The sequence below is a fragment of the Hyperoodon ampullatus genome, assembly GCF_949752795.1.
Source record: "Hyperoodon ampullatus genome assembly, chromosome: 3".
NCBI lineage: Eukaryota > Metazoa > Chordata > Mammalia > Artiodactyla > Ziphiidae > Hyperoodon > Hyperoodon ampullatus.
Genome location: NC_136916.1, coordinates 36981178 through 36994626, shown reverse-complemented (window position 1 = coordinate 36994626; position 13449 = coordinate 36981178). Strand labels below are relative to the sequence as shown.

General features: G+C 44.0%; 1 protein-coding gene across 1 annotated transcript in view; it reads right to left on the bottom strand.

Annotated features, from left to right (window-relative positions):
- Positions 1 to 12575, bottom strand: part of CRTC3 (CREB regulated transcription coactivator 3) — a gene marked incomplete at both ends in the record, with an annotated part of 103562 nt that extends 90987 nt beyond the window's left edge. Inside the window, 2 exons of the mRNA XM_079699348.1 lie at positions 5005 to 5103; positions 12444 to 12575. Of these exons, the coding sequence (XP_079555474.1) occupies positions 5005 to 5103; positions 12444 to 12575 (231 nt within the window). The remainder of the gene's footprint in view (positions 1 to 5004; positions 5104 to 12443) is intronic.
- Positions 12576 to 13449: the final 874 nt, after the last annotated feature.

Genomic DNA, 13449 nt, shown 5'->3' with positions numbered 1-13449 from the left:
CATATGGAGTAAGTAAGTCAGAAAGAGAAAAACAAATATCGTATTTTAACGCACGTATGTGGAACCTAGAAAAATGGTACAGATGAACCGGTTTGCAGGGCAGAAGTTGAGACACAGATGTAGAGAACAAACGTATGGACACCAAGGGGGGAAAACCGCGGTGGGGTGGGGATGGTGGTGTGCTGAATTGGGCGATTGGGATTGACATGTATACACTGATGTGTATAAAATTGATGACTAAGAAGAACCTGCAGTATAAAAAAACAAACACACAAAAAAAACAACTAATGTTAAACTTTCTTTGGGTTATTTGTATGGAAATATGTTAATATAAATCTTTCAGACATTACATGAAATTTCTAAAAATCTTATATATGTTCTGGTATAATGTTATAAGTCATAATTCTAGTTATTACTTTAAAGCGTATATCTCAGAAGTAACTAAATTTCCTTATCAATTGCATTATTATGAACTTTCATCCAATCTTTAACCGTGGTCATTTTTAAGTCTTTGTCTTTTACAGACAGTTCTGGGTGTACTCTGAAGCTTTTGCAAAATTGTTCCTATAAAAGGGTTTCATCTTCAAGGAATTCATGGAAAAGACTCTGACAAGTACAGCTTTCTGGAAACTGACTATACTGCTGAACTGAATGAATAAGCATTTTCAGAACTCTAATGGAAAACTGATGAATTCATAAAAGTGCTAACAAAAGACCACAATGAAAAAAAAAATTAATTACATGGGACTGAGTGAACTGATGAGGATGATTAAAATATTTGTGACTTTCTGTTTGAATAAAAAATAATAATAATAATCCCACAAGGACTCAGAGGCAAAAAATATACAAATCAATTTTCATTGCAAAGTAAAGGCACTGTTACAGTGGAGGATTACTGGACTGAATGTCAATATTATGACATAGTACAAGTGTGTTTCGTGTTTGGTAATTGCAATCATTGTTGCTTTTGTTGTGGTCATCCATTTATAATGTTTGGTGTCAGTTTATTTATCTCTTGTAAAAATAAAATACAGTGTGTGTGTGTGTGTGAAAAAAATAAAATAAAAAGTCAAAAAAAATGGTTAAGATGATAAATTTTATGTTGTGTTTTTTTAACCACAATTTTAAAAAAGGAAATGAAATACCAAGGGCTGGAGAGAATGCAGAGTCACTGGAACATTGCTGGAATGTGAAATGGTATAGCCACTTTGTAAAACAGTTTGGCAGTCTCTTACAAAGTTAATCATACACTTACATTTGATCCAGCAGTTCCACTACTAGGTGTTTACACAAAAACTGAATGTGAATATCTTTACTCCCAATTGTCAAAAGGTGGAAACAATCCAAATGCTCATCAAGTGATGAATGGATAAACCAATTATAGTACCTCCATACAATGGAATACTACTCAGCAATAAAAAGAGTCAACTACTGATAACTGCAATGTAGTGGGTTGAATCACGTTCCCCCAAAAAGATTTATTCAAGTTCTAACCCTAAGTACCCATGAATGTGACTTTATTTGGGAAGAGAATCTTTGCAGATGTAAACAAGTTAAGATGAGGTCATACTGGATTAGGGTGGGCCCTAAATCCAATGACTGGTGTCTTTATAAGAGAAGGAAGGGGGAGATTTGGACACAGACAAACAGGGAAGAAGGTCATATGGAAAGGAGGCAGAGAGTAGAATGATGATGGAGCTACAAGCCAAGGGACACCAAGGACTGGAGGCAACCAAGAGAAGCTAGGAAGAGACAAGGAAGGATTCTTCCCTAGAATCCCCAGAGAGCATGGCCCTACGGACACCTTGATTTCACAATTCCAGCCTCAGAACTGTGAGAGGATAAATTTCTACTGTTCAAAATGTAAGCCACCTAGTTTGTGGTACTTTGTTATGGCAGCTCTAGGAAACTCATACATGCCACAACGTGGATGAGTCTCAAATGCAATTGCTAAGTGAAAGAAGAACTATCCTTCTGATTCTGTTTATAGGACACATTGGAAAAGGCAAAATTACATATCAGTGGTTCCAGAGCCTGGAGGTAGGGGATGGGAATAGATTACAAAGGGATATTAAGGGAACTTCTGGGGGATGATGAAACTGTTCTGTATCTTGATTGTGGTGGTAATTATACAACATAACCTGTAAATCTAAAAAAGGTCAATTGTATTGCATATAAATTACACTTCAAAAATGTTTGCTTAAAAAAAAATTTATGCTTCTGGGATTCCCTTTTTTTCTCAGTTTGACAAGAATCCTGGGAAGGAGCTCCTATTGGCCTAATCAGGGATAATGTGAGGATCAAAATAACAATAATAGTTATAGATTATAAACCATGGAAAAAAATAAGAAATCACAAAACCACAAATATAGAAATAAATAAATAAATGTATAAATTGAAAGTTTGATGAGAATCAGGATAAAGTACCTCCTCACAAAATACCTATTAATTACAAAGGAGAAGAGTAACTTCAGAGTGGAGAAGACTGAGAGACACCACCTTAACTACGTGATAAAAGTGAACATCATGAAAATGAAAAATCACCCGCTTAATGGGATACAATAACAGAACCACTTTTGGCTATTCCTGCCAAAGATGCATAATCTGAATCCAATCATGAAGAAACATCAGACAAACCCCAACAGAGGGATATTCTAAAAAAGAACTGGCCTGTGATCTTCAGAAGTGGCAAGGTCACAAAAGTCAAAAATAATTTCTTTAATGTCAAAAATAAAAGATTGAAAAATTGTTCTAGACTGAAGGAGACTAAAGACAATGTATGTGCTCTGAACTGGATCCTTTTGCTGTAGAGGACAGTAATGGGACATCTGGTGAAACCTGAATGGGGTCTCAGGATCAAATGGTAATAATGCATCACTGTTAATTTCCTGATTTTGATGGCTCTATTCAGGTTATGTAGAACAACAGCCTTGCTTGTAGGAAATACACAGTGAAGTATTTTGGGTTGATAGGGCATTAGGTCAGCAACTTATTCTCAAGGGTAAAAATACAGTTATTTTTACTGTACATCCAACTTTTCTGTAAGTTTGTGATTGTTTCAAAGTTTAAAAATTACTCAGGGAAAGAATCCTGGGAAGCCCTGGGGCTGTCACTTCATCCCATCCCCCAATACACAAGGAAAAGGACACTATAGTACATTCTATATTCCTCTAAAGTTGACAGGAAAGTACCACAAAATCGGGATTTCAAACACAGCATATCTTGACAAAGTTCTATTTTCTGAAGCATGAAATCCAGCATAAAGCAGAGATCTACTTTATTTGCATACTGAATGACCCAATGGCCAACATGTAAGACAGTTTGATCTATAGAGGTAGATTTCTAATATAGGCAGTATTATAGTGAGATTCCAAAGTCATTAAAGACAAGATTCCAGTGTACTAAGGTACAAATATGTTCATATAGTACTTTTTCTAATCACATTACATTTAAGAGTTCCTATTAGCACTCCCAAATGGAAGTATCCATTTAAATAATATTTCTGCTTTACAGGACATCATCAAACAAGTGAACCAGATTTCACAACAAAGAAATTTAACATTGAATCTTAAATTGTATAATTAGAATGTCAGCCTCCTAATTATTCAAAGACTAGGATATCTAAATCTAATTCAGATCTTCAAAACAGTATAATATACCACTGTCTAAATCACCAATTCCACATTGTTTTGAACAAGGCTCTTCACTAATATGAATGATTAAAGCACCCTATGACACTGCACTAATCTAAATGCAATATAGGGACTTCCCTGGTGGTGCAATGGTTAAGAATCCGCCTGCCAATGTAGGGGACAGGGGTTCAATCCCTGGTCTGGGAAGATCCCACATGCCGCGGAGCAACTAAGCCCGTGAGCCACAACTACTGAGCCTGCGCTCTAGAGCCTGCAAGCCACAACTACTGAGCCCATGCACCACAACTACTGAGCCCACATACTGCAACCACTGAAGCCCATGCATCTAGAGCCTGTGCTCCACAACAAGAGAAGCTGCTGCAATGAGAAGACCACGCACCTCGACGAAGAGTAGCCCCTGCTCACCACAACTAGAGAAAGCCCACACGCAGCAACGAAGACCCAACACAGCCAAAAAAAAAGTTAAAAAAATTAAAAAATAAGCACAGTATAGACCACTTATCTATGCTGTAGATTTGTCCTGTCCAGCATGGTAGAAACTAGCCACATGAAGGTAGTGAAACATGGCTGGTACAAATTAAGATGTGCTTTAAGTGCAAAATACACACCAGATTTTAAAGACTTAATTTAAAAAAAAGAAAAAAAAGAATGTGAAATATCTCATTAATGTTTTTTAATATTGATTCTATGTTTAAACAATAATATTTTGGATAGATTGGGTCAAATAATTATTTAAATCATTTAAATAATATTAAAATTAATTATACTGGTTTCTTTTTCTTTAATGTGGCTACTAGAAATGTTTAAATGACATATGTGGCTCACATTATATTTCCAATGGACAGTGCTGCCTTAGACCATTTGTGAAATAACACTATCTTATGCTGCAGTAACTAGGAAAAAAATAACAATGGACTTCCCAGAAGAACACTGAACTGTATCTAAGCCCAGTTTATCTTCAAGATCTAATCTTTTTTTTTTAAATTTATTTTTGGCTGCGTTGGGTCTTCGTTGCTACACTCAGGCTTTTCTCTGGTTGTGGCGAGTGGGGGCTCCTCTTCGCTGCAGTGCGTGGGCCCCTCATGGCGCTGGCCTCTCTTGCCACGGAGCACAGGCTCTAAGCGCGTGGGCTTCAGTAGTTGTGGCTCGTGAGCTCCACAACGCAGGCTCAGCTTCTCCGTGGCATGCGGGATCCTCCCAGACCAGGGCTTGAACCTGTGTCCCCTGCACTGGCAGGCGGACTCCCGACCACTGCGCCACCAGGGAAGCCAAGATCTAATCTTTTCAAGGAAAATTTTTGCTTCTCTTTTTACACTCCACTCAGCTCAAAGAAAGTAAGTATCTCAGGTACCTGAAACTCGGAGGCACTGCTCCGCAGCTGGCTCACATTGGGTAAGGATCCTCCATGGTACTGTGTAAGGCGCAGTTGCTGAAGCTTCTGAAATTGAACCTGGGAACACAGACATTTCAAAGCTGTTGAGAGATGACGGCAAAGATCTGAAAGAAGCATCAAAGTATGGTGTTGTGTAGCAAAATGGTTCAAGAGTGAAAGTCTTGGCTTCAATTTCTTCTCTACTTAAAACCTTCAGGTTTCCAGTGCTTTCTGGGTTTTGATTAGTCTGTTTTTGGAAAGAATTTACCCCTGTGCTAAATGTCCCAGCCATGACAGTGAGGTACTCTTGCACGGTCTTTGAGTGTATGTGTGTGGAGGCACAGCAACAAAAGAATTTCTTTAAAAAAAACTAAGCCACTGTCCATGACTCTAACACATTGACTATCTTCCCTTCTCCATGCTCTTTTCCAGTCTCCTTTTACATTTATGTGTAATAACTGCACAGTGGTGATCACACCATAGGTACAATCTTGCATGCTTACATCATAACTCTTTTCTATGATATTACATAAGCATTTTTAATGGCTATATAACATTTCTTCTTCTGAATTATTTCCTTAGAACGCATTGCAAAGAGTGATTACTAAGTCTCTGGGTTTGGGCCTTTTGATGGCTCTCCATACACACTGCCAAAATGTTTTCCCAGAGGGTATACCAATGTACACATGAGAAAACGGTTTGACCAAAAACTCACTAACACTGGATATTATCATTAATTGGGGGAAAGACAGAGGTCAACTGAACAGGTATAAAATGGTATCCCACTGTTTTAATATGCTTTTCTTCTGTAAGTTCTTCCTTGCTTCATTTTTCAAAAGGCAGTAAACTGGTTACAGTTCTTGTAAACCCCAGAGTGGTCCAATTTGGTCTTTAAGAATTCTGCTTCTAAAATAATAAATTACCTCTGTGGTTATGTAACCCTTGGCACTTGTAATTCATGTAGGGAAGAAAGGGTAGACAGGAACTCCGAGGCAGACTTTTACCCTTTCATTACTCTCTGTCTTTGTCTAATAATAATAAAAACTACCAGACATGAGCCTCTAAGATGAGCCAGATGCTGTCCTCAGACACTCTGCCCACTTTATCCCTAACCCTCTCAGCAATCACCAAGGGAGACCACATGATCCTGCTTTTACGAACGTGGAGACCCAGACTCAGGGAAGTTCAGACACCTGCCCAAGGTCACACAGCTAGAGGAGGCTGAGCTATGGCTAACTCAAAACACACATTCTTATTTCTGCCATGTACTTTTCCTTTGTTCCATTTCTCCCTCAATGATCATACTATTCACAAGCTCAGAGAAAAGTGAAGTTTGGTTGACCAAAAGCATCGCTGCACCTATGAAGCACTCTAATTTTTTGTTTTTACATTTATTATGAAAATTTTCAAATACGTACAAAATAGAGACGAGTACAATGAAACCCCATCTCTTCATCTTCCAGCTCCAACAATGATCAACTTACATCCAATCTTGATTCACCTTTACCTCCTCCATCACCCACTGCACTCCACTGAAAGAAATCCAGGCATCCTAGCATTCCATATTTCAATATGCATCTCCAAAGATAAGGACTTGTATCTGTTTGGGAGTTTTAAAGGCATATAAAACCCTTTGGCAGCCTTAATTTCCTTATACCCACTGTACTTGATTTCTCAAACATACTGCACAGTAAAACTCTATTAATCAAAACCCAGATCTGAGAGCCAAATATGAGAAGGAAGCCATGATGAGCTTTTCCCATCTATCAGCTAAGTTATAAAGTCTCAGCTTTTGATCTTGACATTCTCAACCAGAAGCATCTGACTCTACCCTTGAAAGTCTCTAGACAAAATTCTCAGCCCCCTTGATCTAAAGCCTTTGATTCCTTCTTGCATCAATCCATCCACTTAGTCACTTACATAAAAACGTTTAACTGTGTGTCAGGTACTGTGCCAGGCGCTAGCTTACTAAGATGAATACGTGCCAAAGTTCCTACCTGCAGGGAGTTCTCACAAAGGCTTCAACTCTTACCCAAAAGCCTTGACACTTCAACCAAGCTAAGTTCTGAATCTAGCTAAAGATTTGCCTTCAACTGAGCTTGAGGCCCTCTCATGGTCGTCCATATCTGCTGTCCCTACCAAACTGCCCATTTCTAGAGTCTTCAGAGACAGTTGTGCTACAGTAAAAAGAGCACTGGATTTGGAACGGGAAGACCTGACTTTGTAAACCGGAGCTCCCACGTGGTTGCACAGATTATTCTGCTGCCTACTTCACAAAGACGATGGAAGGATTAAAACAGAGAACAGACATGACAGTGGTGTGTAAAGTGTACAGGTCAGGACAACTGCTCAAAATATTATCATTATTGTTGATATCCTCAACTACCTCCTAAACCTTTGAGTAATTCTGACAGTTTTCTCTTTTGAAATTTAGAGCCATTGAGCTAGAAAGAAACTTAGAGACTCTCTTCAATACCGTCATGCTTACTGATGAGGAAAATGAGGACCAAAGGATGATTAGCCTGAGGCAGAGGTCATGGACTGGCAGGCAACAGGACATGGTTAGCCTAGAGAGTTCTGTTTGACCCACATGCTACTGACCCACTCAATGTTTTAAATTTTTAAATTGCAAGAAGCCACAAAAATCTGGATTTCCATCTTGTCTTGATTGAAAGATCTAATGACACTGAACCCATATTCTTCATGGCAACAGTGCATGGAGCTAAGAAATGCCTGCCCCCTTAGACAGGGCTTGGGTTCTCCAGTTTGCCCGTGTCCTCACTGTACCCTGTTACTCCTCCACTATGGCCCAAGATCAGCTACCATTTACCATCTCATTCCTCGCCCCTCCACTCATTTTCCTGACCTGCCTCACCCAGTACCTTGAGTTAGCAACTTTTAGCCTATAGTCACACACTTTTAGTGGAATTTCCTCCAATGTCTATATGAAATGAGATCTAAGTCTCACTAATTCCTTTTGAAAAAGTCTTGTAGTAGTCAACACAATCCCAGCAGGCCTTTTCACAGAAATTGATAATTCTAAAATCTGTAGATGTGCGAATGACCTGGAGTAGCCAAAGCAATTTTTAAGAACAGTAAAGGTGGAAGACTTAAGTTACCTCATTTCAAGACTGACTATAAAGCTATCATAATCCAGGCAATGTGCTGTTGTTCAAAAGAGAGATGAACAGATCAATAGAACAGGAGACAGTCCAAAAATAGACCGACATATACATGGCCAGTTGATTTTTGACAAAAGTGTCAGAGCAATTCAATGGAGAAAGAAAACTTTTCAACAAATGCTGCTGTACAATTAGATATCCTAATGGGGGAGAAAAAGCAGTTGAGCATATAGACATTCAGTGTGACAACGATAGTTAACCCCCAGCTCTGCCTCTTACCAGCCATGCAACCTTACGTCTCAAGTCTGTTTGCTCTCCCGCAAAATGAGGATCGCTCCAGATACAGTCCACAGGGTTACTGTGAGAACTACATGAGATAATGAATGTAAAGCGATCAGCACAGTGGCTGGCAAAGAGATAACGCTCCATATTCAGCCCAAATCTAATCTTTCTAGTCTCCTCTATTCTTCTCTGAGGCCTCACTATGCCATAACATATCTACTGTTTGTTTTAATATAAAAGTAATAGTTTTTCCCAAATATTCCAGCAAAATTAACACTCCAGGTTGATGTGCTATTGGTCGTGTGGTTTCTCAACACTACCAGTTGTCCTTCAAAGCCAAACTTCTTGAACAAGTTCCCAACCCTGTCCCACTTCCTCCATTCAAGGTCTCAGTGCCTCACAACCTCCCTTCCACCCAGCACACTGTGGACACGGTGGCTCTCACCAAGGTTACCAACGACCTCCACATGACTGGACCAAAGAACGAGTCCTTATCACATCAGACCAAGTCAGCAGCACGGGGGCTCGGCTGGTCCACATCCCCTCCTCTTAGCCATAATCCTCCTGGCTCTCCTCCTACCTCTCTGGTTGCTCTTCAGTCTTCTTTGCTGGCTCCTCCTACTCTACCTCCCCTTTAAATGGTGCAGCTCCTTGGGCTTCTCCTAGGCCCTTTCCATGTTTCACTCTATGTGTAGCAGGGGTTACAAACTCAAAAGCCTATGGGTGCCAAGTATGGAAGATAAGTAAGCGAAGCAGCCTAGAATCACTGTGAGGAAACCATAGGGAGTGACGGGGACTGTGGCAAACTGAAGGATACACTGTGCCCAGTCTAAGGGGGACAGTGGCTATTCAACTCCAGGCAATCGCTGCCATGTGGAAATGTAGGGTAAGTGTTGTTAGATGATCTCTTTTTTCAAAAGAAGCCAGAGTCCAGATTTTAATGTAAAATCACAATATTCACTGTTGGCCCTAACTGAAAAAAAAAAAAAAAAATCAGAGGGCCAAATTAGAATTTAGGCCACCAATTTTTAAGATCTTTTCTAGAATTTCTTCCTAGGCAGCAGAATCTACTCCTGCTGCTACACACCAAAGATTCCCACTAGCCTAGACTTCTCTCCTGAGCTCCAGGACCATATATACAACTATCTGCTGGCTCATCTCTACTTAAATGCCTCACAGGCACCTCAAACTCAGCACCTCCTGACACTGAGTCAGCTCCCGCCTTGCTCCTGCCAGCGCTCCCTCTCTTAGCGGAGGATACCCTGAAATGGCTCAAGTCCGAAAGCTGGGGATCATCCTTGAGTCCTCCCTCTCCCTCACCTCCCTCATCCATTCACCAAGTCTGGTCCTTTCTACTTCCTATCAATCTGTTCACCTCTCTGCCTCCCTGTTGCTACCACCCTTGCCAATGCCACCATCACATCTCCTAGACTCCAAAGGATTTCCCCGCTACCTCCTCCTCCTATCTATCCTACATTCTGGAGCTAGAGGCATTCTTTCAAAATGCAAACCTCCCCTGGTTCAACCCCTTCAATGACTTTCCATTGTCCTTAGGATCAAGTCCTAAATCCCCATGAATGCCTCATCTCAAATTACTCTCCTCATTCCCTTGCTGAACCTCTGTCCCCTGTGCCTAAAACACTCTCCCCTCCCTCAACACATGAGCATATACCCTCACATGCCTTCCCCACTCCTACTAACCCTTTACGCCATTAGAAGAGGTGAGGACTCCCCACCATACACTCCCAACTGTTCCCCTTTCGTACTATTCATCAAAATGTGTCCTGACTTGTCAAATGAATGTCCTCCCCATTAAACCCTAAAATCTATGACGAGACACTACTATATCCCCAGTGTCCATCCTAACCCCCAGCACACACTAGAGACTCAAAAAGTATTTGCTAGACAAATTAATAAGATCTTTGAAGCAAGGTACCACGTCTTCACCTCCCCCCACCCCTACACCCCCCCACTGGGGACTCAAGTACCAACAAATTAATGAATGAACAAAGGAACAGCCTCTTTCCAGGCATATCTGCCTCCACTTTTTTCCCTCTCCTTATCATCCCAGGTACCACCACTGAACTGATCCTCCTAGCATTCTCTTAAAAATTTTCCATTGCTTCCAGGTAAGGCTGAACCCCTAAAGCTAGAATGAAAATTTCTCCATAATCTAATCTACCCCACCAACTAAACAAATAGGATTTAACTCCAACTCTGAAGGACTGACTCTGATTATATGGAGAAAAAGTCAAAGCCCAACAGACTCAGAAAGGAAAGAGTACCTAGATTGATTAGCGATGTCTGTTCCATTTATAAGCATGCCCACCATGGGCTAGTAATGGAAAATCAGTATGTCTGCCATCTGGTTATCAATAATGAACTGGATAGATTCTTCTCCATCTGAGATCTTTGGACCCTTGGAAGTTCAGACATATGCTTGGGGGTCTACGAGTTCTCTACAAGAAGTGTTTCAGTTTTATAATTTCATTATGAAAGTTACCCTTAAAATTTTAAATAAGCAAACATTACTAGGCAAATTCAGTGTTATCGTTTGCCTTTGTGTGTATGAACACAGTGGAGCCAAACAGTATTTATTATTTTACTTGCAATTGGTAGAGAGTAGAAAAGAACACAGGCAGAATTAACATGTAAATAATGCCCTGTACAAGGTGAAGGACAAAATGACATCATAATTTTATAGCAATTAGAATAGAGAAAAGTGGTGGCTGAATTGAGTTATCATATGGGGCAGAGTTGATCAGGCTTGCTAAACTCAAGAGAATCTGAGCTACAGGGTTTAGCACTATCTATATATATTTCTTCTCATCATGATAGAAATGTAAGTACAAGAGATATTTCACTTTCTCCCAGCTGGCTGTCACATGGGAAATCAGGATGAGTGTTATCGGGTCTCCCAATTATAAATGTATATAAATATATATATTTAAAATAGAGAGAAAGAATGAAATTTTGATTGTACATTAAAATCTCCAACTTTGATTTCTATGAAAAATCTCCCAATTCTGGCGACAGATTCCAGAAGTTTTCCCAAGCACCAATGGCCAAAAAATATCGCGTCTGCAGCTCAGCGAGCCAGGGACCACCAGTTTGCGACTCGGCTCTCAATTCTCCTTCAGGCTGCCCCCAACCCCGCCCCCGCTTCTGTACATCCTCCCCCATCCTCCTGATGGTCCTTCAAGGCCAGCATTCAGGATCCTCAAGGCCTGCCTGCCCCGCTCACGCTGACCCTCCCTCTCTGCAGTTCTGCGCGGACACTCCTGTTGGCTCTCCATCCTCCACTGCCTCCCTCGACAGTTACCTAACCTCGCCGGGTGTTTGTCCAGGCTGGCGCCTTATTCCTCCTGGACCCTCCTCCGTCACCAGCAACGCTGTACACCTTCCCAGTTCTCATGAACCATCGGGGCTGAAGTCAGTAAACTGGACCGATACAGCACCTCCATGGAGGAAGAGTAGCGAAGTCCCACACTCGACATGGAATCACATCTCGATACCCAGACAGACCCCAAACCAGCCCGCGGCCAGCCCTGGATCCACTGGTGCGCGGAGCTCTCCCGAAGGAGCGGGTGGGTGCCTCGGGCCCTCCACGCCGAGCAGTCCGGGAGGACTCGCGGGCGGTGGATGTTCGGAGCAGTGAGAAGCCGCACCGCCCGCCTCCAAGCTGTGTGTGATTTCCTCCCCGGGCTCCCGGTCACCCTCCCCCTTAGGCCGCCCTCACTCGGCGGCCCGCCTTCCCGGGCTCGGCCCCTTCCCATCTCCCCGTACACACTGCCCCGCGACCCTCCCACCTCCGCGGCGACAGCAAACCACCAGCGGGTGTCGGAAGGCGGGCAAGCGCCGAGGCCGCGGCCGCGCCGGCCCCGCTCCCGGGTTCCACTCCGCGGGCGCGACCCCGCCCGGCCCCGCCATCGCCTCGGCCCCGCGACCTCTCACCCACCGCGCGGGGCCCGCCCGCGGCCGTGGCCGCCCGCCCGCGCCGGCCCGGGCCCTCACCCGCGACAGGGTGAGGTCGGTCATGAGCTGCTCGAAGGCCCGCGTCTCCTCGGCCTGCCGCTGCGTGTGCAGCGCGATCTTCTCACTGAACTTCCGCGGGTTGGCGCTGCCCGAGCCCGGCGAGGCGGCCATGGCGCGGGCCCGGCGCCGGCAGGAGGAGGAGACGGCGGGCGCGGGCCCTACGCCTCGGCCCACCCGTCCGTCCGCAGGCCGCCCCGGCCGCCACCCGAAGCCCGTCCTCCGGCGAGACCCGGCAGAGGAGCCGCCGCGGCCCCACCGCCAGCGAGCGGCCGGGAGCGCGCCGAGGTCCGCCCCCGCGCGCCCGGCCCCGCCCTCGGCGCGGCCCGCCCGCCTCCCGGCCCCGACCCGGCTCCGCGCCAGCCACCGGAGGGCTTTCCCCGGCGTCCTGAGTCGGGCTCGCGACCCGCCACGCAGACACCGAGGAAACCCCGTCAGCAGAGCAAAACGCATCCGACGTGAGGGAGCAGCTAGGGTACCATTTTTCCAAAACGCTCCCTCGTAGGGACGTCCTGGCCTTTGGATTTACGTTACAATTTTAGAATAGTTTTAACATCCTTCTCGCCCGGCTTCCCTCCAGTTATGCTGATTTCCTTCAGGGGGTGAAAACGGGGCGACCTACGCTTGAGCAATCCTCTCCCTCAGTTCCCACACTCTGGGGCCTAACGTCTGCCCTCCGTCCTCCGCCTCCCAGCCTGCTTCCTCCCTCGATTTGTGTCGCTGACAGTCCGCTCAGGCCCACCCAAGAAAAAAGTTACTAAATCTGGATCTCAGTTTCTAAAACCATCTCCCGAGTTGCCCGGAGTTGAGCCGGAGGCACCCTCCTCGCTCGGCCCCGGCCCTTTTTCCAGGCTCTTTCTGAGCATCCGTGGCCTCTGCAGACTCCAGCTCCAGTCAGACGTCACCTCCCCGTTTATAACTAGCTTCTCAGCCTCACCGGTTTTCTCCCTCTCCTGCAGCCCAGGAGCTCCTCTCCGTATGGATGTGG